We start from the raw sequence: 27,829 nt of genomic DNA on the forward strand, positions 1-27,829 counted from the left end.
CTAATTTACATTCCAAAATGACCTGGTAAGATGCCATTATGTAGATCAGGGATATTCAAGATGTGGCCCTCCAGCTCTTGTAGAACTACACATCCCAGCATGCCTTAGTAGCAAAGCAGACTGCGCATGCTGGGATGTGTAGTTCTACATCAGCTGGAGGGCCGCACGGTGAGTCCGGATGTAAATTATGTAGCACACATTCTCCCGGCTGTAAATGAGGCCCAATGTTTATCACCCAGAAGTTCTTCGTCTCGTTATGTCCCAATCACTTCTGATTCAGATTTCTCAGCGCTTGCGTCTAACGGGTAAATCAGTTATAGCTGGATGGAAATATAATTATGATTTAGAGAGGAAGAAACGGAAATTGTATTTTTTATTAATAAACAGTGAAAGCGCCGGTAACCCTGGTAATGATGGGACCAGTCAGGGGAAGGCACGCTGGAGCCGAGTCACAGGATTCTTCTGGATCATTACACAGCGGATGATCATTTGCAGGTGAATACATGGAATATATGACAATGTTACATTTCAGCAGAGGCGAGGGCTGCCCTGAGGCCACATCACTTCTCAGACACCACGCCCTTTAGGTAATACACCCAGTAGATGCCCTGAGCGATGCCAGTAGCACGAGGGCACGAAACAACGAGCCTTCCTGTCACTGGGGCCTTGCTCCCTCCAGGAGGGGCTTCATATGATACAGAGATGTTGTGGGTTTTCTTGGGGCGCACAGCCTCACAGGGCTTCACTGTGAACGCTGCTGGGTCCGTCTGAAAGCTGAAGGTTGTGGGCTGTAAGAAAACATTCTTGAAAGGAATAGAAACACTGGAACCAGCCCGGATCTGTATTGGTCCCTGAGGCTTAGGGGCCATTGCTGAGCCAAAGAGTGGAATGGTGTATTCACCCCCCAGGGGGGAGGAGATGAGCAGGACAGCACGTGACTCTCCAAGCTGGACTGGTTCATAGGTCACCTCCAAGCTGACCTCCGACCCACCTTGCGAACCTGGTGCAGCCATAACGACCTTGTCTACATGGAAATCTGTGTTGTCAACCTGAAGGAAAGAGATAACTTGTAAACCACGAGAGAGAGCAGCGTAGCGGCCCATATCGGCATCGGTAGCAGCTCTCACCTTGCAGCTGTACTCAGTCTTCAGACGAGTGTAGTTAATGAACTTGGTGCTCAGCGTCTGACCGGAGCCGAGCGCTGTTCTGAAGTAGAGCGGCTTTTCAGACACGGCAGCTGTGGCTTTCAGAAGGAGATCGTACTGAAACAACCCTAGATCGCTGCTTTGCAGAGTCAGCCGTCCTGTTGCCTCGCCGGCTTTCAGAGGCTGGTACTCAAACATCAGGGTACCCTGGGATGAAATAGGAGGACAACAATGATAGATGAAGATGATGTAGAGATATGAGGGTACAGAAGGAGTATGTACAGTGATCTCGGGTTATCTACAAGCCAGGTGCTACATTGCTTTGTCATTGGGATGATTGACACCTTAAATGGTTTATGATGGTAAATAACATGGACAAATTTTCTCCCAATTGAATTGAGATGTGACACCATGAAGGAGCAGAAGTAAGACTAAGCCATGTGGGTCTAAGGGAAACTGCGAATGGCTCATTAAATCGGTCACGCTCCCCGCAGTGAATATAGGGACATTACCTCGGACTGGGCGGGCACCGTAATCTGTGGCGGTAGGTTAATTTCTGGAACTCTGCAGTCCGTGGTGAAGGTGACTGGCACAGACAACGGATTCTCCACCCGTACCACTGCCGCAGTGCTTTGCCGCACTGGTGTCACCATCTCAATCGTGCTGATGATACCGGGTGGTGTTGACTTGAAGGTAACATAATAGAAGAGGTATTCTTGGGTTGTCTCATTGCGGAAGGTCACCTACAACGAGAAGGTGGAAGCAGATCACAAATGGGGCGGTAACGTCATAAAACTCTGACAAACATACTAACAATATATCTTAAATATGACACTGCAGTCCCTGTGGTACATCAGGAAGGGCTTGTAGCGGGATACTGGTACTCTGACCTGCTCTTCGTTATTCCACCGGTCACCCATGTTACTCACCTTGGTGGAGAAGGTGCCCTCCTTGTGCGAGTGAAAATTCAGCTTGTAGTCTCGTTTGGCAGCTCCTGGCACTTCCAGATAGTCCAAACCCTTAATGGTGGTGGTGCTGTCCAGGCGTTCTGACTTCACCATGTCAACTGTGACACGAAACCTGATGAGAGGTGGATATCTATGAGTCTGCTCTGAGAGTAACAATGTCCTATTTAATGGTGATGGCTATGGCAGTATTCATCTTCCTGCCCACACTCTGATATTAGGCCTGTTCCTCTTCCCATTTTCAGTCTCACCTCTGGGTTTTACGTAGCCAGTTGTTGACTGTCAGCAGTTCGGCGTAGGTGGTCTTACACGGGACCTCTCTAACAATTGTGCCGGAAGACTTAGGAGGCTCAGCAACACCATGCAGAATATAGATTAATCCCGTTCCGTCTGGCAATGGAAAGAAGATGGAACCCTGAAAACACGAGATCACAATGTTACCAAAAGAACGCCATCACATATAAATATTACTCCTGTAATGTGTCCTACTGAAGCTCAGCAAATTTTCACACACTGTAATGGGACACAACACACAGCGTATTATAATAAGACAACGCACAGCAGACTGTAATAAGACAATGCACAGCGTATTATAATAAGACAACGCACAGTGGACTGATAATAATATGCTGTGCATTGTCTTATTATAATATGCTGTGCATTGTCTTATTACAGTCCTCTGTACGTTGTCTTTAATAAGACAATGCACAGCATATTATTATCAGTCCACTGTGCGTTGTCTTATTGTAATACGCTGTGCATTGCCTTATTACAGTCCTCTGTACGTTGTCTTATTATAATATGCTGTGCATTGTCTTATTACAGTACTCTGTACATTGGGCCTGATTCAGACCCACTCGCGAGCGGCTGTCCGCTCGCAAGTGGGTCGATGGTCTGCACTGAGCATGCGCACGACGGAGGGAGCTCCGTCGTGCGCATGCGCCAGACACGACGAGCGAAGGACTTTCCTTCGCTCGTTGTGTCCGATCAAAGGGGGCGTGCTGTCAATGTTGATTGACAGCACGCCCCCTTTGGTGGGCGTGCCGGGGGCGTGCCTCCCTGACGGGGGCGTTCCCACGGGAACGCCTCCCGTCAGAAGCCGGCCCACTGACATCACTAGTGATGTCAGTGGGAGTGATTTTGGCTCTGATAGAGCCAAAATCACTCCGGAGCTTGCGGTTGAAAACCTCAACCGCAGGCTCCGGCTCGCAATTTCGATGGTCGCGATGGTCACGACCATCGCGGCCATCAAAATGCACGCTCGTATAGCCTGTGGGTGGTGACCCACAGCTATACGAGCGTCCAGGAGGACGCTCCATGAAAATGGAGCCCGGCCCTCATGCTGAGCGTGCGCTCTGCTCAGAGCGTACGGCTCTGAATGAGGGCCATTGTCTTTAATAAGGCAATGCACAGCATATTCTAATAAGACAACGTACAGAGGACTGTATTGGGAAACGACACACAACTGATTTTATTGGAACACAAAACCAACCTCTGTGTAAAACATACAGTGCAATATTTTTGCAGAAAGATGTCTGTATTTGTGTCATCTATTCCACTCACCCCACAAGACTAAAGCTGGGACCACAATATGGGCCGTACTCAGAAGTAGATGCATCTGGCTAGCCACCCCGTTACCGCCCAGGAACGCCCACCCGAATTCCCTCCCTCTGCGTCCAAATTCATCCTGCGTCCCCCGGCAGTAACCATCGAGACACATGCGCATAATTAAAATATTGGCCGGTTAGATCCAGCATCACCACTGCGTCCACCTCTGAATCACGCCCTATAAGATCTATTGTCCAATCCGCGATGGATTGCAATGACCATCGTATAGTGTGCACCCCCAATTCACCGTATGATGAATAGTGTAGCACCTTCCCCTGTGGTGTGCTGCACGTCAGCGGGGACAATGCGACAGACGCTGCGGTAACATATTCATCCTGTAATGATCTATTGTGTCATCATACGACATCACGCAGTGTGCATGCGGACACGATATATTGTTGCATCCAATCGGACCGACGCTAGCTGGCTGGGTAGTGAGGTGAGCACCCAGCTTTACACCCGTTACTGAATGCCATCGATGTTGATAGACTTTCGACCTCTCCCCTCCCTGCTTCACCCACTACAGTCTGGCTTTCGTCCACGGCACTGAAGCTGCCCTCAGTGCCGGCGCTAGGCTGTGCTGCGCCCAGCGCCGTCCTGTGTTGCCGCCCCTTCCTTCCTCCGCTCCCTCCCTCTGAGCTTACATATGTGCTATAGCGCCGGGAGGGAGGGTGGGCGTTTCCTGCGCCCTCCGGAAACAGTAGCGCTCCGGGCGACTGATCCACTTGCCCGTGCCTGGAGCCGCTACTGGCTGCCCTCACTAAAGTCAGCAATGATCTTCTTGCTACCAAACCAAAGAGCCACTACCCTGCTCTTTCACCTCCACCTCTCTGCTGCCTCTGACACCGGGCAACCCGAATCACCTGCAGATCCTTCACTCCCCTCCTCTTCCCCCCTCCCCCCCCCGGGCTGCATGACACTGCCCTCACACCACTGGTAATGAGAGGAGACAGAGAGGTACATCTATAATGGGTGCAGGGTGCGCAGTGCATACAGGCCCCTCGGCCCAGGGATACAAACATCCTGCATCCACGTTGGCATTGGCAATGCTGAACAAGCTTGGTGGTGATTTTCCTGGTGATTTGCGCAGTAGACCCTGGCACAGAGAAAAGGGGCCCACTTCTCCACCTCCACTACCAGTAGGTGTTCCCCAAGCTTATGTTCATGGTCCCCTTCTATTCTCCCTCTATACGTCCTCTTTAGGTGAGCTCTTCAGCTTATTTGGCCTCCAATATGCTGATGATACTCAGATCTACCTCTCCCCCTCGTCCTCTCCCTCTCTCCTCACTCGTATCTCCAGCTGTCTCTCGGCCATTTCCTCCTGGATGTTCCAGCGTTTTCTTACACTTACCATGTCTGAGCTGATCATCTTCCCACCCTCCCGCATAAACTCACTAATCCCAATTCAATTATCGGCAGCACCACCATCTCCTCTACCCCACAACTGCGCTACCTTGGCGTTATCCTGGACTCCTCCCTCTCCTTCAAACCACACATTCAGCACCTCTCGCAGTCCTGCCGTATCCATCTCAAAAATATTTCCAGGATCAGCCCCTTCCTCACCCAGGATGCTACTAAGACCCTCATACACTCACTGGTCATCTCCAGATTGGACTACTGTAACCTCCTCCTATCTGGCCTCCCTGACTCCCACCTCTCTCCAATATTCTCAGTGCTGCTGCTCGGCTCATCTTCCTCTCCAAAATACTACATCTGCCTCCCCTCTCCTACAGGCCCTGCTCTGGCTCCCCTTCCCCTTCATTACCCGAACCAAGCTTCTTAGTCACTTACAAAGCCCTCACCCAAACTTCTCCCATTTATATCTCTGACCTTATCCCCCTCTACACTCCCACCTGCCCTCTGCGCTCCACAAATGCACGCCGTCTCTCCGGGCAACTGATTACTTCCTCCCACTCCAGCCTCCCAAGACTGTGTCCATGCTGTTCCCTACCTCTGGAACTCTCTCCCTCCCTCCATTAGACTCTTCACCTCTATTTAAAGCTTCAAAGGGCTCTCAAGACCCACTTCTTTATCAAAAACCCCCAGGTCTCATCCAAACCCACTGCTCCGGGCTCATTGTCTCTCCCCCGTGTCATCCCTGTCTGTCTTCCACTCCCCTTTGGACTGTAACCGTTCACGAGCAGGGCCCTCTTCCCTTATGTGCTTTTCCTTCCCCCACTTTTACCATCTCCTCCCCATCGCCTTCAACGGGTTCTGCAGCTGCCCTGCTTACTTATCTTGACTGCTGATGCTACAATGTTTACAAACCATGTCCTGCAATGTTCTGTACCATAAGTCACTTTATTTTTGTTTTGCTCATGCGGTTTCTGTTTATGTATTGTGGCGCTGTGGACCCCTTGCGGCACCATATAAATAAAGGATAATAATATATATGGTGCAGCATTATCGGTGTCAGTAACATGCATGAGTGCCGTAGGTAACCGCCGTATTACCTGGTGCTTCTTGCCCTCGGCACTCATAACCAGCGGCTGATAGGTCATCTCGTAGGGCTTATTCTGCTGATGGGCCTCCACTGTAATGACCTCCGGCCCCCGCCAGTGTTCCCCATCGATGGCGGGCTGCAGGTGCCACGTGTGGTTGGTTTTGTTGCTCAGAAGGATGGTTTGAGTCTGTTTACTTCGTACATGACACTGAAAGTTCACAAGCTGCAGAGAAAAAGGAAGACACAGAAGCCACGTAACTTGTGCAGAGGAGAGAGGGCACTGGTTTATATTGCCACGTAAAGTGATGTGACTTCATATCATATGTAACCGTGAAGCATCATATGTGTGATGTTGCTAAGACCAGGAAACAAAGAACCTAACAGCCCATCTGAGCCATCGCACACAGTACAGGATAATACCACGGAGGCCACATGTATGGGAACTTACCTCCTTAGTGGAAGGCAGTCCCACGCAGGAACCGGAGAGAGTGAGGTTTAATGTGTCGCTTCCTTCAATGAAACAACTGAGTTTCTCGTAGTGAATATCAGAACTAATCTCATGAGGGTGAAAGACAACATCAAAGGTGACCTCAGTGCCAGCCGTGACGTAACCCGCCACCGGTGAGATGGTGAAGTCTGGTTGGAATCTTTTTGTGTCCCAGTGAAACCTGGCAGTAATAGAAATGGCACAGTGAGGTATGGTGAGAGGATGCAGTGAGAGGAATTACTCCCGCCACCCCCTGTGACAGTACCTGGCGCCCAGCTCTCCCGTGTTGCTCAGGATAATCTTGCGGGTGGCTTGGCTCTGCAGCACCACAGCTCCATATGACAGATAATCCTGGTCCAAGCTGAGCTCCAGGCCCTGACTGCAGCCCTGTATAACCAGCAGGGAGCGCAGCAAGCCGGACACTTCTAGCATCACCTCCTCTGCAAATGGGGCTATCCGGCTTCTGGGGGTGAACTGCATCTCCAGCTTACACACTCCGCCACGGGCAGGGATTGTTACCTCGGAGGTGGGTGACAGACTGAGGACCTGCAGAGCAGACAGAGAGGAACATTTGTTACACAGACCATGTAATAGACCTACCGGCATATTGTATGGGGCGTCCAGCGTCCGTTCTCCCTGTACACGTGGATTGTGCCATTAAGAGAAAAAGTGCAATGTTACAGCACAGACGACCACTTGTGTAATCAAACACCTACTTCTGTGCAGAGTGGGTGGAGTCACAGTGGGGGGGTCTCTGATGGTCATGGGCGGGGGTCTCTGATGATCACAGTGGGAGGGGGTTCTCTGATGATCACAGTGGGGGGTCTCTGATGATCACAGTGGGAGGGGGTTCTCTGATGATCACAGTGGGAGGGGGTTCTCTGATGATCACAGTGGGGGGTCTCTGATGATCACAGTGGGAGGGGGTTCTCTGATGATCACAGTAGGGGGGCCTCCCTGGAGTCACAGTGGAGGGGTCTCTGGAGTCACAGTGGAGGGGTCTCTGATGATCACAGTGGGGGTGTTTGTGATGGTCACAGTGGAGGGGTCTCTGATGATCAGAGTGGCGGGCAGTGGAGTCTCTGACGGATTTCACTGTCATATGGGAGTAGAAGGTTGGATGGGGACATTGCTGATTAGAGACATGCACAATGTACAGAAAGAAGACTTAATTTTGCAGGACAAGATTAAATTAGAGAAAGGGATGGAAAATACACATTTACTGGGGCATTTCCCATTTTCTCAGATGGACAAATTTATTATCCTGCAACAAGATACTGTTTGCACCTTACATTTGTGCTTATACATATACCAGAAACGTAATAATATGTTCCAGACAATAATACCCGATGTCCCCTCACTCTCAGGACACATGTAATACAGACAGTCCCCTCACTCTCAGGACACATGTAATACAGACAGTCCCCTCACTCTCAGGACACATGTAATACAGACAGTCCCAGTGTCCCCTCACTCTCAGGACACATGTAATACAGACAGTCCTGGTGTCTCCTCGCTCTCAGGACACATGTAATACAGACAGTCCCGGTGTCCTCTCACTCTCAGGACACATGTAATACAGACAGTCCCGGTGTCCCCTCACTCTCAGGACACATGTAATACAGACAGTCCTGGTGTCCCCTCACTCTCAGGACACAGGTAATACAGACAGTCCCCTCATTCTCAGGACACATGTAATACAGACAGTCCCCTCACTCTCAGGACACATGTAATACAGACAGTCCCGATGTCTCCTCGCTCTCAGGACACATGTAATACAGACAGTCCCGGTGTCCTCTCACTCTCAGGACACATGTAATACAGACAGTCCCGGTGTCCCCTCACTCTCAGGACACAGGTAATACAGACAGTCCCCTCACTCTCAGGACACATGTAATACAGACAGTCCCCTCACTCTCAGGACACATGTAATACAGACAGTCCCCTCACTCTCAGGACACATGTAATACAGACAGTCCCGGTGTCCCCTCACTCTCAGGACACATGTAATACAGACAGTCCTGGTGTCCCCTCACTCTCAGGACACATGTAATACAGACAGTCCTGGTGTCCCCTCACTCTCAGGACACATGTAATACAGACAGTCCCGGTGTCCCCTCACTCTCAGGACACATTTAATACAGACAGTCCCAGTGTCCCCACACTCTCAGGACACATGTAATACAGACAGTCCCGGTGTCCCCTAACTCTCAGGACACATGTAATACAGACAGTCCCGGTGTCCCCACACTCTCAGGACACATGTAATACAGACAGTCCCGGTGTCCCCTCACTCTCAGGACACATGTAATACAGACAGTCCCGGTGTCCCCTCACTCTCAGGACACATGTAATACAGACAGTCCCGGTGTCCCCTCACTCTCAGGACACATGTAATACAGACAGTCCCGGTGTCCCCTCACTCTCAGGACACATGTAATACAGACAGTCCCGGTGTCCCCTCACTCTCAGGACACATGTAATACAGACAGTCCCGGTGTCCCCTCACTCTCAGGACACATGTAATACAGACAGTCCCGGTGTCCCCTCACTCTCAGGACACATGTAATACAGACAGTCCCGGTGTCCCCTCACTCTCAGGACACATGTAATACAGACAGTCCCGGTGTCCCCTCACTCTCAGGACACATGTAATACAGACAGTCCCGGTGTCCCCTCACTCTCAGGACACTTGTAATACAGACAGTCCTGGTGTCCCCTCACTCTCAGGACACAGGTAATACAGACAGTCCCCTCATTCTCAGGACACATGTAATACAGACAGTCCCCTCACTCTCAGGACACATGTAATACAGACAGTCCCGATGTCTCCTCGCTCTCAGGACACATGTAATACAGACAGTCCCGGTGTCCTCTCACTCTCAGGACACATGTAATACAGACAGTCCCGGTGTCCCCTCACTCTCAGGACACAGGTAATACAGACAGTCCCCTCACTCTCAGGACACATGTAATACAGACAGTCCCCTCACTCTCAGGACACATGTAATACAGACAGTCCCCTCACTCTCAGGACACATGTAATACAGACAGTCCCGGTGTCCCCTCACTCTCAGGACACATGTAATACAGACAGTCCTGGTGTCCCCTCACTCTCAGGACACATGTAATACAGACAGTCCTGGTGTCCCCTCACTCTCAGGACACATGTAATACAGACAGTCCCGGTGTCCCCTCACTCTCAGGACACATTTAATACAGACAGTCCCAGTGTCCCCACACTCTCAGGACACATGTAATACAGACAGTCCCGGTGTCCCCTAACTCTCAGGACACATGTAATACAGACAGTCCCGGTGTCCCCACACTCTCAGGACACATGTAATACAGACAGTCCCGGTGTCCCCTCACTCTCAGGACACATGTAATACAGACAGTCCCGGTGTCCCCTCACTCTCAGGACACATGTAATACAGACAGTCCCGGTGTCCCCTCACTCTCAGGACACATGTAATACAGACAGTCCCGGTGTCCCCTCACTCTCAGGACACATGTAATACAGACAGTCCCGGTGTCCCCTCACTCTCAGGACACATGTAATACAGACAGTCCCGGTGTCCCCTCACTCTCAGGACACATGTAATACAGACAGTCCCGGTGTCCCCTCACTCTCAGGACACATGTAATACAGACAGTCCCGGTGTCCCCTCACTCTCAGGACACATGTAATACAGACAGTCCCGGTGTCCCCTCACTCTCAGGACACTTGTAATACAGACAGTCCCGGTGTCCCCTAACTCTCAGGACACATGTAATACAGACAGTCCCGGTGTCCCCTCACTCTCAGGACACATGTAATACAGACAGTCCCGGTGTCCCCTCACTCTCAGGACACATGTAATACAGACAGTCCCGGTGTCCCCTCACTCTCAGGACACATGTAATACAGACAGTCCCGGTGTCCCCTCACTCTCAGGACACATGTAATACAGACAGTCCCGGTGTCCCCTCACTCTCAGGACACTTGTAATACAGACAGTCCTGGTGTCCCCTCACTCTCAGGACACAGGTAATACAGACAGTCCCCTCATTCTCAGGACACATGTAATACAGACAGTCCCCTCACTCTCAGGACACATGTAATACAGACAGTCCCGATGTCTCCTCGCTCTCAGGACACATGTAATACAGACAGTCCCGGTGTCCTCTCACTCTCAGGACACATGTAATACAGACAGTCCCGGTGTCCCCTCACTCTCAGGACACAGGTAATACAGACAGTCCCCTCACTCTCAGGACACATGTAATACAGACAGTCCCCTCACTCTCAGGACACATGTAATACAGACAGTCCCCTCACTCTCAGGACACATGTAATACAGACAGTCCCGGTGTCCCCTCACTCTCAGGACACATGTAATACAGACAGTCCTGGTGTCCCCTCACTCTCAGGACACATGTAATACAGACAGTCCTGGTGTCCCCTCACTCTCAGGACACATGTAATACAGACAGTCCCGGTGTCCCCTCACTCTCAGGACACATTTAATACAGACAGTCCCAGTGTCCCCACACTCTCAGGACACATGTAATACAGACAGTCCCGGTGTCCCCTAACTCTCAGGACACATGTAATACAGACAGTCCCGGTGTCCCCACACTCTCAGGACACATGTAATACAGACAGTCCCGGTGTCCCCTCACTCTCAGGACACATGTAATACAGACAGTCCCGGTGTCCCCTCACTCTCAGGACACATGTAATACAGACAGTCCCGGTGTCCCCTCACTCTCAGGACACATGTAATACAGACAGTCCCGGTGTCCCCTCACTCTCAGGACACATGTAATACAGACAGTCCCGGTGTCCCCTAACTCTCAGGACACATGTAATACAGACAGTCCCGGTGTCCCCACACTCTCAGGACACATGTAATACAGACAGTCCCGGTGTCCCCACACTCTCAGGACACATGTAATACAGACAGTCCCGGTGTCCCCTCACTCTCAGGACACATGTAATACAGACAGTCCCGGTGTCCCCTCACTCTCAGGACACATGTAATACAGACAGTCCCGGTGTCCCCTCACTCTCAGGACACATGTAATACAGACAGTCCCGGTGTCCCCTCACTCTCAGGACACATGTAATACAGACAGTCCCGGTGTCCCCACACTCTCAGGACACATGTAATACAGACAGTCCCGGTGTCCCCTAACTCTCAGGACACATGTAATACAGACAGTCCCGGTGTCCCCACACTCTCAGGACACATGTAATACAGACAGTCCCGGTGTCCCCTCACTCTCAGGACACATGTAATACAGACAGTCCCGGTGTCCCCTCACTCTCAGGACACATGTAATACAGACAGTCCCGGTGTCCCCTCACTCTCAGGACACATGTAATACAGACAGTCCCGGTGTCCCCTCACTCTCAGGACACATGTAATACAGACAGTCCCGGTGTCCCCTCACTCTCAGGACACATGTAATACAGACAGTCCCGGTGTCCCCTCACTCTCAGGACACATGTAATACAGACAGTCCCGGTGTCCTCTCACTCTCAGGACACATGTAATACAGACAGTCCCGATGTCCCCTCACTCTTAGGACACATGTAATACAGACAGTCCCGATGTCCCCTCACTCTTAGGACACATGTAATACAGACAGTCCCGGTGTCCCCTCACTCTCAGGACACATGTAATACAGACAGTCCCGGTGTCCTCTCACTCTCAGGACACATGTAATACAGACAGTCCCGATGTCCCCTCACTCTTAGGACACATGTAATACAGACAGTCCCGATGTCCCCTCACTCTTAGGACACATGTAATACAGACAGTCCAAGGCATGCAAACATAAAGTGAAAGCTGCTCAAAACAATTTGGCAATACTCTTCCGGTGTATAAAAGGGAGGGGTCATACTAAACAAAAAAATAGAAAGGGGGTGTCCCCCAGCACACTAAATTGTACCGGCAACAATACTTGAAAACTTTATGGTAATAGAAATTCAGAGATATTTATTGCATGTATTACTCACTCTGGGCCATGTATTACTCACTCTGGGCCATGTATTACTCACTCTGGGCCATGTATTACTCACTCTGGGCCATGTATTACTCACTCTGGGCCATGTATTACTCACTCTGGGCCATGTATTACTCACTCTGGGCCATGTATTACTCACTCTGGGCCATGTATTACTCACTCTGGGCCATGTATTACTCACTCTGGGCCATGTATTACTCACTCTGGGCCATGTATTACTCACTCTGGGCCATGTATTACTCACTCTGGGCCATGTATTACTCACTCTGGGCCATGTATTACTCACTCTGGGCCATGTATTACTCACTCTGGGCCATGTATTACTCACTCTGGGCCATGTATTACTCACTCTGGGCCATGTATTACTCACTCTGGGCCATGTATTACTCACTCTGGGCCATGTATTACTCACTCTGGGCCATGTATTACTCACTCTGGGCCATGTATTACTCACTCTGGGCCATGTATTACTCACTCTGGGCCATGTATTACTCACTCTGGGCCATGTATTACTCACTCTGGGCCATGTATTACTCACTCTGGGCCATGTATTACTCACTCTGGGCCATGTATTACTCACTCTGGGCCATGTATTACTCACTCTGGGCCATGTATTACTCACTCTGGGCCATGTATTACTCACTCTGGGCCATGTATTACTCACTCTGGGCCATGTATTACTCACTCTGGGCCATGTATTACTCACTCTGGGCCATGTATTACTCACTCTGGGCCATGTATTACTCACTCTGGGCCATGTATTACTCACTCTGGGCCATGTATTACTCACTCTGGGCCATGTATTACTCACTCTGGGCCATGTATTACTCACTCTGGGCCATGTATTACTCACTCTGGGCCATGTAATTGCCTATTGTAAGGCCATGTAACAAATATCTCTGAATTTCTATTAGCATATAGTTTTCAAGTATTGTTACAGGTACATTTTAGTGTCCTGGGGGACACCCCCTATCTGGTTTTTAGTCCAAGACATGCACCTACAAATGCTCCATGGAGATAGGTAGGTGCAGTTTGCCTGTGATGAGTAAGTGCAGGGCTGCTCTTTTATTGGGTCCTAAGGAATAATTACCAACTGCAAAATGCGCGGATATGTACATCCTCCATGTCCAGGAACTAACAACCTATGGAAGAGGTGAGACATTTCTTATAGCAGGAATATATAAGGGCCCCTGATGTACTTCCCAAAGGTGAAGACAACAATACACAAGGAAGGTGCCTGTTCCCAGGAATGGGCCCTATAGTACCCTGATACTATGGCAGCTACACCTTTAGTCCCAGGCTCTGCCGCCTGTGGATATGAGTGGTGGTCTCAGGAGATAACAAGGCTCAGGGTGGCAGAGTGTACTATACCTTAGGGTCCTGCAGTGCGGGAACACTCGGGCTCAGGTTTAGGATACACGTGACAGAGGCCGCACTATTATTCACTATAGGAACAATCTTCCTGACAGTCTGACCAATCTTAACAGCTCCAAACTTTAATACTTTATATTTTGGATCAGCTACTTCCACCTACGAGAAAGAGACATGTATTTGTCATGTATAATGTATGAGACATGGATGATACAGTCATACAGAAGACAATGTATGTTATATAGATAATTATGTATGTTATATACAGTGACCACGCTGTATTTGGTTACGCTGACTGTAGGCAAAAAGTCTTTACTGGCTGCTCTAATTGGCCAAACCAGCGTGCCGTCATTGGTAGCAGGCCTCTGAGAGCGCTTATACTCATGGGTAGAGTTTAGCTGATGCAGCGCCTCCTTGCTGCTTGCTAAGTTCACCTAATCGCTTACTATGGATTAGAACCACTTCCAATCTAATATAAGACAACAGAGAAAATGACACCAATTTAGCCCATTCTTTAAATAACTTGTGGTTTTCCTTTAGACGATGTCTGGAAGTCTGTAATACTCAGACCTAGAGGTCACTTTCTGATTACAATACAGTGGTACAGTCAGATCTTTCCAACCTTCATGTCAATCCCACGGCCGTGGAGCTGCACTCGCTGCTGGGAATGGCCGTTCATCTGAAAAACCACAGTCTCCCAGTACAGTACGGCAGCCCGAGGATAGAATGTGATGGGAACCTCCATATTCTCCCCAGGGGACAGCACCGATGGGCCGAACTCAAGTTCCATGTGGGCTGTGTTACTGTACAGACAGTCAATGCTATAGAGGAAAAGACACCGTTACATGTGGGCTGTGTTACTGTACAGACAGTCAATGCTATAGAGGAAAAGACACCGTTACATGTGGGCTGTGTTACTGTACAGACACTAAATGCTATAAAGAGAGGAAAAGACACCGTTACATGTGGGCCGTGTTACTGTACAGACACTAAATGCTATAGATAGAGGAAAAGACACCGTTACATGTGGGCCGTGTTACTGTACAGACAGTCAATGCTATACAGGAAAATACACCGTTACATGTGGGCTGTGTTACTGTACAGACACTAAATGCTATAGATAGAGGAAAAGACACCGTTACATGTGGGCCGTGTTACTGTACAGACAGTCAATGCCATAGAGGAAAATACACCGTTACATGTGGGCTGTGTTACTGTACAGACACTAAATGCTATAGATAGAGGAAAAGACACCGTTACATGTGGGCCGTGTTACTGTACAGACAGTCAATGCTATAGAGGAAAATACACCGTTACATGTGGGCCGTGTTACTGTACAGACACTAAATGCTATAGATAGAGGAAAAGACACCGTTACATGTGGGCCGTGTTACTGTACAGACAGTCAATGCTATACAGGAAAATACACCGTTACATGTGGGCTGTGTTACTGTACAGACACTAAATGCTATAGATAGAGGAAAAGACACCGTTACATGTGGGCCGTGTTACTGTACAGACACTAAATGCTATAGATAGAGGAAAAGACACCGTTACATGTGGGCCGTGTTACTGTACAGACACTAAATGCTATAGATAGAGGAAAAGACACCGTTACATGTGGGCCGTGTTACTGTACAGACAGTCAATGCTATACAGGAAAATACACCGTTACATGTGGGCCGTGTTACTGTACAGACACTAAATGCTATAGATAGAGGAAAAGACACTGTTACATGTGGGCCGTGTTACTGTACAGACAGTCAATGCTATACAGGAAAATACACCGTTACATGTGGGCTGTGTTACTGTACAGACACTAAATGCTATAGAGGAAAAGACACCGTTACATGTGGGCCGTGTTACTGTACAGACAGTCAATGCTATAGAGGAAAATACACCGTTACATGTGGGCTGTGTTACTGTACAGACACTAAATGCTATAGATAGAGGAAAAGACACAGTTCTACTACTGTGCACGTATAACTATATCATTACTGTATATATAGTAATCCAACCACTACTACTTGTATCACTACAGTATATCATTACTGTATATAATAATTCTCACTACTACATATATCACTATATCATTACTGTATATAATAATCCAACCACTACTACATGAATCACTACAGTATATCATTACTGTATATAATAATTATATCACTACTACAGATATCACGGTACTGTCACTATCTAATGATATTATCACTACTACTGTACATGTATCACTATCATTACTGTATATAATAATCCAACCACTACTACTTGTATCACTACAGTATATCATTATTGTATGTAATAATTCTATCACTATTACAGATATCACTATATCATTACTGTGTAGTGATATATGTAGTAGTGGTTGATTATTATACAGTATATCATTACTATATATCATAATTCTATCACTACTACATGTAACACTATATCATTACTGTATATAATAATTCTCACTACTACATATATCACTATCTCATTACTGTATATAATAATTCTCACTACTACATATATCACTATATCATTACTGTATATAATAATTCTCACTACTACATATATCACTATCTCATTACTGTATATAATAATTCTCACTACTACATATATCACTATCTCATTACTGTATATAATAATTCTTTCACTACTACAGATTTCACTATATCATTACTGTATATAATAATTCTATCACTATTACAGATATCACTATCTCATTACTGTATATAATAATTCTATCACTATTACAGATATCACTATATCATTACTGTGTAGTGATATATGTAGTAGTGGTTGATTATTATACAGTATATCATTACTATATATCATAATTCTATCACTACTACATGTAACACTATATCATTACTGTATATAATAATCCAACCACTACTATTAGTAGTGATATCATTATTATATACGGTAATGATATAGTGATATATGTAGTAGTGATATCATTATTATATACAGTGATGGTATAGTGACATCTGTAGTATTGATAGAATTACTATATACAGTGAGGATATAGTGACATCTGTAGTAGTGAAAGAATTATTACATACAGTAATGATATAGTGATATATGTAGTTGTGAGAATTATTATATACAGTAATGATATAGTGATATATGTAGTAGTGAGAATTATTATATACAGTAATGATATAGTGATATATATAGTAGTGATAGAATTATTATATACAGTAATAATATAGTGACATCTGTAGTAGTAGCAAGAGAATTATTATATACAGTAATGATATAGTGACATCTGTAGTAGTAGCAATAGAATTATTATATACAGTAATGATATAGTGATATATGTAGTAGTGAGAATTATTATATACAGTAATGATATAGTGATATATATAGTAGTGATAGAATTATTATATACAGTAATAATATAGTGACATCTGTAGTAGTAGCAAGAGAATTATTATATACAGTAATGATATAGTGACATCTGTAGTAGTAGCAATAGAATTATTATATACAGTAATGATATAGTGATATATGTAGTAGTGAGAATTATTATATACAGTAATGATATAGTGATATATATAGTAGTGATAGAATTATTATATACAGTAATGATATAGTGAAATCTGTAGTAGTGATAGAATTATTATATACAGTAATGATATAGTGACATCGGTAGTAGTGATAGAATTATTATATACAGTAATGATATAGTGAAATCTGTAGTAGTGAAAGAATTATTATATACAGTAATGATATAGTGATATATGTAGTAGTGAGAATTATTATATACAGTAATGATATAGTGATATATATAGTAGTGATAGAATTATTATATACAGTAATGATATAGTGAAATTTGTAGTAGTGAAAGAATTATTATATACAGTAATGAGATAGTGATATATGTAGTAGTGAGAATTATTATATACAGTAATGATATAGTGACATCTGTAGTAGTGATAGAATTATTATATACAGTAATGATATAGTGAAATCTGTAGTAGTGAAAGAATTATTATATACAGTAATGAGATAGTGATATATGTAGTAGTGAGAATTATTATATACAGTAATGATATAGTGATACATGTAGTAGTGATAGAATTATTATATACAGTAATGATATAGTGACATCGGTAGTAGTGATAGAATTATTATATACAGTAATGATATAGTGAAATCTGTAGTAGTGAAAGAATTATTATATACAGTAATGATATAGTGATATATGTAGTAGTGAGAATTATTATATACAGTAATGATATAGTGATATATATAGTAGTGATAGAATTATTATATACAGTAATGATATAGTGAAATTTGTAGTAGTGAAAGAATTATTATATACAGTAATGAGATAGTGACATCTGTAGTAGTGATAGAATTATTATATACAGTAATGATATAGTGAAATCTGTAGTAGTGAAAGAATTATTATATACAGTAATGAGATAGTGATATATGTAGTAGTGAGAATTATTATATACAGTAATGATATAGTGATACATGTAGTAGTGATAGAATTATTATATACAGTAATGATATAGTGAAATCTGTAGTAGTGAAAGAATTATTATATACAGTAATGAGATAGTGATATATGTAGTAGTGAGAATTATTATATACAGTAATGAGATAGTGATATATGTAGTAGTGAGAATTATTATATACAGTAATGATATAGTGAAATCTGTAGTAGTGAAAGAATTATTACATACAGTAATGATATAGTGATATATGTAGTAGTGAGAATTATTATATACAGTAATGATATAGTGATACATGTAGTAGTGATAGAATTATTATATACAGTAATGATATAGTGAAATCTGTAGTAGTGATAGAATTATTATATACAGTAATGATATAGTGACATCGGTAGTAGTGATAGAATTATTATATACAGTAATGATATAGTGAAATCTGTAGTAGTGAAAGAATTATTATATACAGTAATGATATAGTGATATATGTAGTAGTGAGAATTATTATATACAGTAATGATATAGTGATATATATAGTAGTGATATAATTATTATATACAGTAATGATATAGTGAAATCTGTAGTAGTGAAAGAATTATTATATACAGTAATGATATAGTGATATATATAGTAGTGATAGAATTAATATATACAGTAATGATATAGTGAAATCTGTAGTAGTGAAAGAATTATTATATACAGTAATGAGATAGTGATATATGTAGTAGTGAGAATTATTATATACAGTAATGATATAGTGAAATCTGTAGTAGTGAAAGAATTATTACATACAGTAATGAGATAGTGAAATCTGTAGTAGTGAAAGAATTATTATATACAGTAATGAGATAGTGATATATGTAGTAGTGAGAATTATTATATACAGTAATGATATAGTGATACATGTAGTAGTGATAGAATTATTATATACAGTAATGATATAGTGAAATCTGTAGTAGTGAAAGAATTATTATATACAGTAATGAGATAGTGATATATGTAGTAGTGAGAATTATTATATACAGTAATGAGATAGTAAAATCTGTAGTAGTGAAAGAATTATTACATACAGTAATAATATAGTGATATATGTAGTAGTGATAGAATTATTATATACAGTAATGATATAGTGATATATATAGTAGTGATAGAATTATTATATACAGTAATAATATAGTGACATCTGTAGTAGTAGCAATAGAATTATTATATACAGTAATGATATAGTGATATATGTAGTAGTGAGAATTATTATATACAGTAATGATATAGTGAAATCTGTAGTAGTGAAAGAATTATTACATACAGTAATGATATAGTGACATCGGTAGTAGTGATAGAATTATTATATACAGTAATGATATAGTGAAATCTGTAGTAGTGAAAGAATTATTATATACAGTAATGATATAGTGATATATGTAGTAGTGAGAATTATTATATACAGTAATGATATAGTGATATATATAGTAGTGATAGAATTATTATATACAGTAATAATATAGTGAAATTTGTAGTAGTGAAAGAATTATTATATACAGTAATGAGATAGTGATATATGTAGTAGTGAGAATTATTATATACAGTAATGATATAGTGACATCTGTAGTAGTGATAGAATTATTATATACAGTAATGATATAGTGAAATCTGTAGTAGTGAAAGAATTATTATATACAGTAATGAGATAGTGATATATGTAGTAGTGAGAATTATTATATACAGTAATGATATAGTGATACATGTAGTAGTGATAGAATTATTATATACAGTAATGATATAGTGAAATCTGTAGTAGTGATAGAATTATTATATACAGTAATGATATAGTGACATCGGTAGTAGTGATAGAATTATTATATACAGTAATGATATAGTGAAATCTGTAGTAGTGAAAGAATTATTATATACAGTAATGATATAGTGATATATGTAGTAGTGAGAATTATTATATACAGTAATGATATAGTGATATATATAGTAGTGATATAATTATTATATACAGTAATGATATAGTGAAATCTGTAGTAGTGAAAGAATTATTATATACAGTAATGATATAGTGATATATATATAGTAGTGATAGAATTATTATATACAGTAATGATATAGTGAAATCTGTAGTAGTGAAAGAATTATTATATACAGTAATGATATAGTGAAATCTGTAGTAGTGAAAGAATTATTATATACAGTAATGATATAGTGATATATATAGTAGTGATAGAATTATTATATACAGTAATAATATAGTGATATATATAGTAGTGATAGAATTATTATATACAGTAATAATATAGTGACATCTGTAGTAGTAGCAAGAGAATTATTATATACAGTAATGATATAGTGATATATATAGTAGTGATAGAATTATTATATACAGTAATAATATAGTGATATATATAGTAGTGATAGAATTATTATATACAGTAATAATATAGTGACATCTGTAGTAGTAGCAAGAGAATTATTATATACAGTAATGATATAGTGACATCTGTAGTAGTAGCAATAGAATTATTATATACAGTAATGATATAGTGATATATGTAGTAGTGATAGAATTATTATATACATTAATGATACAGTGATAGAATTATTATATACAGTAATGATATAGTGACATCGGTAGTAGTGATAGAATTATTATATACAGTAATGATATAGTGAAATCTGTAGTAGTGAAAGAATTATATACAGTAATGATATAGTGATATATGTAGTAGTGAGAATTATTATATACAGTAATGATATAGTGATATATATAGTAGTGATATAATTATTATATACAGTAATGATATAGTGAAATCTGTAGTAGTGAAAGAATTATTATATACAGTAATGATATAGTGATATATATATAGTAGTGATAGAATTATTATATACAGTAATGATATAGTGAAATCTGTAGTAGTGAAAGAATTATTATATACAGTAATGATACAGTGATACATGTAGTAGTGATAGAATTATTATATACAGTAATGATATAGTGATACATGTAGTAGTGATAGAATTATTATATACAGTAATGATATAGTGATACATGTAGTAGTGATAGAATTATTATATACAGTAATGATACAGTGATATATGTAGTAGTGATAGAATTATTATATACAGTAATGATATAGTGATATATGTAGTAGTGATAGAATTATTATATACATTAATGATACAGTGATAGAATTATTATATACAGTAATGATACAGTGATACATGTAGTAGTGAAAGAATTATTATATACAGTAATGAGATAGTGATATATGTAGTAGTGAGAATTATTATATACAGTAATGATATAGTGATACATGTAGTAGTGATAGAATTATTATATACAGTAATGATATAGTGATACATGTAGTAGTGATAGAATTATTATATACAGTAATGATATAGTGATACATGTAGTAGTGATAGAATTATTATATACAGTAATGATATAGTGATACATGTAGTAGTGATAGAATTATTATATACAGTAATGATACAGTGATAGAATTATTATACACTGATCTGTGTTTGGTGCCCAGCCACTTCCAATTTTCAAAACTACTTTAATATTAGATACTGTACAAGCTTAGAGGCAGCCACTTTGGGTCTCACCCTGTACGTTTAATGGGACACATTACGCATTTACTGGCGGACACTGAGCAATGTCATAAACAGCGTCACACATGTTATAAGGACAGCCCTGATGTCCACCTGATTAGCCTAAGACATATAAAGGCCTAAACCAAGCAGGAGACATACTGGTTGTTTTGCCGGTGGGGCTGCATCCCGCAGCTTTAATACGATGAAACCCACCGCAAAACCGCAGAGAAACCACACGTTACACTGTAACAGTGCATCGAATGACCATCAATGGTTTCCCCATTGCAAGTACTGTAACCGCTGCTCAGTCATCTTACCCCAACATGTCCTCCAGCGTCACATTGTCACTGCTATGTCCCATACTCGTCAGTACACATAATAACATATCATTGTGTGCTGGGCTCACCTGACTGCCCTACTGTCCTTGTTGGTGATGAGGAGGGATTTCCGGATAGGCAGCATCCCAGCGTGGAAGATGAAGCAGGGGCCAAAGTTGTGCTCTACGAAGGAAAAGTGGATGCCAGGCTGGACGGCTCTGCCATGTAACCGACACGTGATCTCCGGGCCATTCTCTGTCTGTCAGATCACATAATACAGTGACAAAGGGCCCGACGATACAGGGGCACGTCTATGATGCTATGTGGTGGAAGTATACACCCTTGTATGCCTGACCATACAGGGGCACGTCTACAATGCTATGTGGTGGAAGTATACACACTTGTATGCCTGACCATACATGGGGACGTCTACATTGCTATGTGGTGGAAGTATACACCCTTGTATGCCTGACCATACAGGGGCACGTCTACATTGCTATGTGGTGGAAGTATACACACTTGTATACCTGACCATACAGGGGCACGTCTACATTGCTATGTGGTGGAAGTATACACACTTGTATACCTGACCATACATGGGCACGTCTACAATGCTATGTGGTGGAAGTATACACACTTGTATAGAATCAAACAAAATAGAGTGAAGCGCTCTGCGATATATAGGATATAATGAGATTTATAACTGGATATAACCATGTGTGTGCGTCTGCAGCGGCAGTGCTCCTGATGATGTGATTAGCCTTTTGAACGAGCCCTCAGATATGTGTCCAATATTATATATTATATAGTATGAACTAGGAAAAAGTTCTGGTGGGCAAGTACTTGAGGCTGGGGATTCTTAGTAGAAGCAAAGTCAGAATGTTCAGGTGTGCAATAGGTGTAGGCTGAGGTTTGGTTGGTCACAATAAATATTCAGTTCAATACGGTATTAACCGGGTAGACAAAAACTTTAGGTAGAATGTGGTGTCAACATTCTACCTAAAGTTATTGCTTACCCGGTTAATATCATATGGTGACTTGGGACACTTCCTGAAGTAGCAGCTAGCTGTACAATAACCCCCCTATCCTGTGAGCGCTGACCGTCTGTAAAGTTGGTTATTATACACACTTGTATGCCTGACACACAGATAGCGCTGTTTCTGAGCTGGACGATGATTATATTACTATTCTATATTGCAGCAACCGGCCGGTCCTTCATGCATGTGACCATACTGTGCCTTGTATAACTGCATGGAGGCACAGGAGCTACAATAGAGCAGGAAATACAGATGTGTCCACATACATATAGCCTCCTTGCGCGTTAAATAGCGCTTCTAGTCCGCCATGCCGTAGTGTGACTTGTTAGTGCTGAGGGTCTTTTCGTGCAAGTTTTCCCCTTAAAATGCACCTTAATTGCAAAGCGATGAGAATAGGTATGTGGCATGCCTTTATTCTGTATGAATCTGCAAGCGAAATGCTACGTTACAGTGTCACACAGTGCGAAATGCTACATTAGTGTGTCACAGTGCGAAACGCTACGTTAGTGTTACACAGTGCGAAACGCAACATTACAATGTCACAGTGTGAAATGCTACGTTACAGTGTCACACAGTGTGAAATGCTACGTTAGTGTGTCACAGTGTGAAATGCTACGTTAGTGTGTCACAGTGTGAAATGCCACGTTAGTGTGTCACAGTGTGAAATGCCATGTTAGTGTGTCACAGTGAGAAATGCCACGTTAGTGTGTCACAGTGTGAAATGCTACGTTACAGTGTCACACAGTGTGAAATGCCACGTTAGTGTGTCACAGTGTGAAATGCTACGTTACAGTGTCACAGTGTGAAATGCTACGTTAGTGTGTCACAGTGTGAAATGCTACGTTAGTGTGTCACAGTGTGAAATGCTACCTTACAGTGTGAAATGCTACATTACAGTGTCACAGTGTGAAATGCTACGTTAGTGTCACACAGTGTGAAATTCTACATTACAGTGTCACACAGTGAAATGCTACGTTACAATGTCACACAGTGTGAAATGCTACGCTAGTGTGTCAGTGTGAAATGCTACATTACAGTGTCACAGTGTGAAATGCTACGTTACAGTGTCACACAGTGTGAAATGCTACGCTAGTGTGTCAGTGTGAAATGCTACCTTACAGTGTGAAATGCTACATTACAGTGTCACAGTGTGAAATGCTACGTTACAGTGTCACACAGTGTGAAATGCTACGTTAGTGTGTCACAGTGTGAAATGCTACGTTAGTGTGTCACAGTGTGAAATGCCACGTTAGTGTGTCACAGTGTGAAATGCCACGTTAGTGTGTCACAGTGTGAAATGCTACGTTAGTGTGTCACACAGTGTGAAATGCTACGTTAGTGTCACACAGTGTGAAATGTTACGCTACAGTGTCACACAGTGTGAAATGCTACGTTACAGTGTCACACAGTGTGAAATGCCACGTTAGTGTGTCACAGTGTGAAATGCTACCTTACAGTGTGAAATGCTACATTACAGTGTCACAGTGTGAAATGCTACGTTAGTGTGTCACACAGTGTGAAATGCCACGTTAGTGTGTCACAGTGTGAAATGCTACCTTACAGTGTGAAATGCTACGTTAGTGTGTCACAGTGTGAAATGCTACGTTACAGTGTCACAGTGTGAAATGCCACGTTAGTGTCACACAGTGTGAAATGCTACGTTAGTGTGTCACACAGTGTGAAATGTTACATTACAGTGTCACACAGTGCGAAATGCCACGTTAGTGTGTCACAGTGTGAAATGCCACGTTAGTGTCACACAGTGTGAAATGCTACGTTAGTGTGTCACACAGTGTGAAATGCTACGTTAGTGTGACACAGTGTGAAATGTTACGTTACAGTGTCACAGTGTGAAATGCCATGTTAGTGTCACACAGTGTGAAATGCTACGTTAGTGTGTCACACAGTGTGAAATGCTACCTTACAGTGTCACACAGTGTGAAATGCTACGTTAGTGTGTCACACACTGTGAAATGCCACGTTACAGTGTCACACAGTGTGAAATGTTACGCTAGTGTCACACAGTGTGAAATGCTACGTTAGTGTGTCACACAGTGTGAAATGCCACGTTAGTGTGTCACACAGTGTGAAATGCCACGTTAGTGTGTCACAGTGTGAAATGCTACCTTACAGTGTGAAATGCTACCTTACAGTGTGAAATGCTACCTTACAGTGTGAAATGCTACGTTAGTGTGTCACACAGTGTGAAATGCTACGTTACAGTGTCACACAGTGTGAAATGCTACGTTAGTGTGTCACACAGTATGAAATGCTACGTTACTGTGTCACAGTGTGAAATGCTACGTTAGTGTGTCACACAGTGTGAAATGCTACATTACAATTTCACACAGTGTGAAATGCTACGCTAGTGTGTCAGTGTGAAATGCTACCTTACAGTGTAAAATGCTACATTACAGTGTCACAGTGTGAAATGCTACGTTAGTGTGTCACACAGTGTGAAATGCTACGTTAGTGTGACACAGTGTGAAATGCTACGTTACAGTGTCACAGTGTGAAATGCTACGTTACAGTGTCACAGTGTGAAATGCCACGTTAGTGTCACACAGTGTGAAATGCTACGTTAGTGTGTCACACAGTGTGAAATGTTACGTTACAGTGTCACACAGTGTGAAATGCCACGTTAGTGTGTCACAGTGTGAAATGCTACCTTACAGTGTGAAATGCTACATTACAGTGTCACAGTGTGAAATGCTACGTTACAGTGTCACACAGTGTGAAATGCTACGTTAGTGTATCACACAGTGTGAAATGCTACGTTACAGTGTCACACAGTGTGAAATGCTACGTTAGTGTGTCACAGTGTGAAATGCTACGTTACAGTGTCAGACAGTGTGAAATGCTACGTTAGTGTGTCACAGTGTGAAATGCCACTTTAGTGTCACACAGTGTGAAATGCCACGTTAGTGTCACACAGTGTGAAATGTTACGCTACAGTGTCACACAGTGTGAAATGCTACGTTACAGTGTCACACAGTGTGAAATGCTACGTTAGTGTGTCACAGTGTGAAATGCTACCTTACAGTGTCACAGTGTGAAATGCTACCTTACAGTGTGAAATGCTACATTACAGTGTCACACAGTGTGAAATGCTACGTTAGTGTGTCACACAGTGTGAAATGCTACGTTACAATTTCACACAGTGTGAAATGCTACGCTAGTGTGTCAGTGTGAAATGCTACCTTACAGTGTGAAATGCTACATTACAGTGTCACAGTGTGAAATGCTACATTACAGTGTCACACAGTGTGAAATGCTACGTTAGTGTGTCACACAGTGTGAAATGTCACGTTAGTGTGACACAGTGTGAAATGCTACATTACAGTGTCAGTGTGAAATGCTACGTTACAGTGTCACACAGTGTGAAATGCTACGTTAGTGTGTCACACAGTGTGAAATGCTACGTTACAGTGTCACACAGTGTGAAATGCTTCGTTAGTGTGTCACAGTGTGAAATGCTACGTTAGTGTGTCACAGTGTGAAATGCTACCTTACAGTGTGAAATGCTACGTTAGTGTGTCACACAGTGTGAAATGCCACGTTAGTGTGTCACAGTGTGAAATGCTACCTTACAGTGTGAAATGCTACATTACAGTGTCACAGTGTGAAATGCTACGTTAGTGTCACACAGTGTGAAATGCTACGTTACAATGTCACACAGTGTGAAATGCCACGTTAGTGTGTCACACAGTGTGAAATGCCACGTTAGTGTGTCAGTGTGAAATGCTACCTTACAGTGTCATAGTGTGAAATGCTACGTTAGTGTGTCACAGTGTGAAATGCTACGTTAGTGTGTCACACAGTGTGAAATGCTACGTTAGTGTCACACAGTGTGAAATGTTACGCTACTGTGTCACACAGTGTGAAATGCTACGTTAGTGTGTCACACAGTGTGAAATGCCACGTTAGTGTGTCAGTGTGAAATGCTACCTTACAGTGTCACAGTGTGAAATGCTACGTTACAGTGTCACACAGTGTGAAATGCTACGTTAGTGTGTCACAGTGTGAAATGCTACGTTAGTGTGTCACACAGTGTGAAATGCTACGTTAGTGTGTCACACAGTGTGAAATGCTACGTTAGTGTCACACAGTGTGAAATGTTACGCTACTGTGTCACACAGTGAAATGCTACGTTACAGTGTCACACAGTGTGAAATGCTTCGTTAGTGTGTCACAGTGTGAAATGCTACGTTAGTGTGTCACAGTGTGAAATGCTACCTTACAGTGTGAAATGCTACGTTAGTGTGTCACACAGTGTGAAATGCCACGTTAGTGTGTCACAGTGTGAAATGCTACCTTACAGTGTGAAATGCTACATTACAGTGTCACAGTGTGAAATGCTACGTTAGTGTCACACAGTGTGAAATGCTAC

General features: G+C 42.7%; 1 protein-coding gene across 1 annotated transcript in view; it reads right to left on the bottom strand.

Annotated features, from left to right (window-relative positions):
- Nucleotides 1-360: 360 nt before the first annotated feature.
- The window catches only part of HYDIN (HYDIN axonemal central pair apparatus protein), a 329,731-nt gene continuing 302,262 nt past the window's right edge, over nucleotides 361-27,829 (bottom strand). Inside the window, 11 exon segments of the mRNA XM_088455949.1 lie at nucleotides 361-1,049; nucleotides 1,128-1,352; nucleotides 1,658-1,888; nucleotides 2,075-2,225; nucleotides 2,362-2,525; nucleotides 6,172-6,384; nucleotides 6,610-6,829; nucleotides 6,914-7,194; nucleotides 14,035-14,193; nucleotides 14,657-14,855; nucleotides 22,492-22,661. Of these exon segments, the coding sequence (XP_088312075.1) occupies nucleotides 561-1,049; nucleotides 1,128-1,352; nucleotides 1,658-1,888; nucleotides 2,075-2,225; nucleotides 2,362-2,525; nucleotides 6,172-6,384; nucleotides 6,610-6,829; nucleotides 6,914-7,194; nucleotides 14,035-14,193; nucleotides 14,657-14,855; nucleotides 22,492-22,661 (2,502 nt within the window). The 3' untranslated portion in view covers nucleotides 361-560.

The sequence above is a fragment of the Taudactylus pleione genome, unplaced genomic scaffold (genome assembly GCF_031769625.1).
Source record: "Taudactylus pleione unplaced genomic scaffold, aTauple2 ptg000681l, whole genome shotgun sequence".
NCBI classification, from domain to species: domain Eukaryota; kingdom Metazoa; phylum Chordata; class Amphibia; order Anura; family Myobatrachidae; genus Taudactylus; species Taudactylus pleione.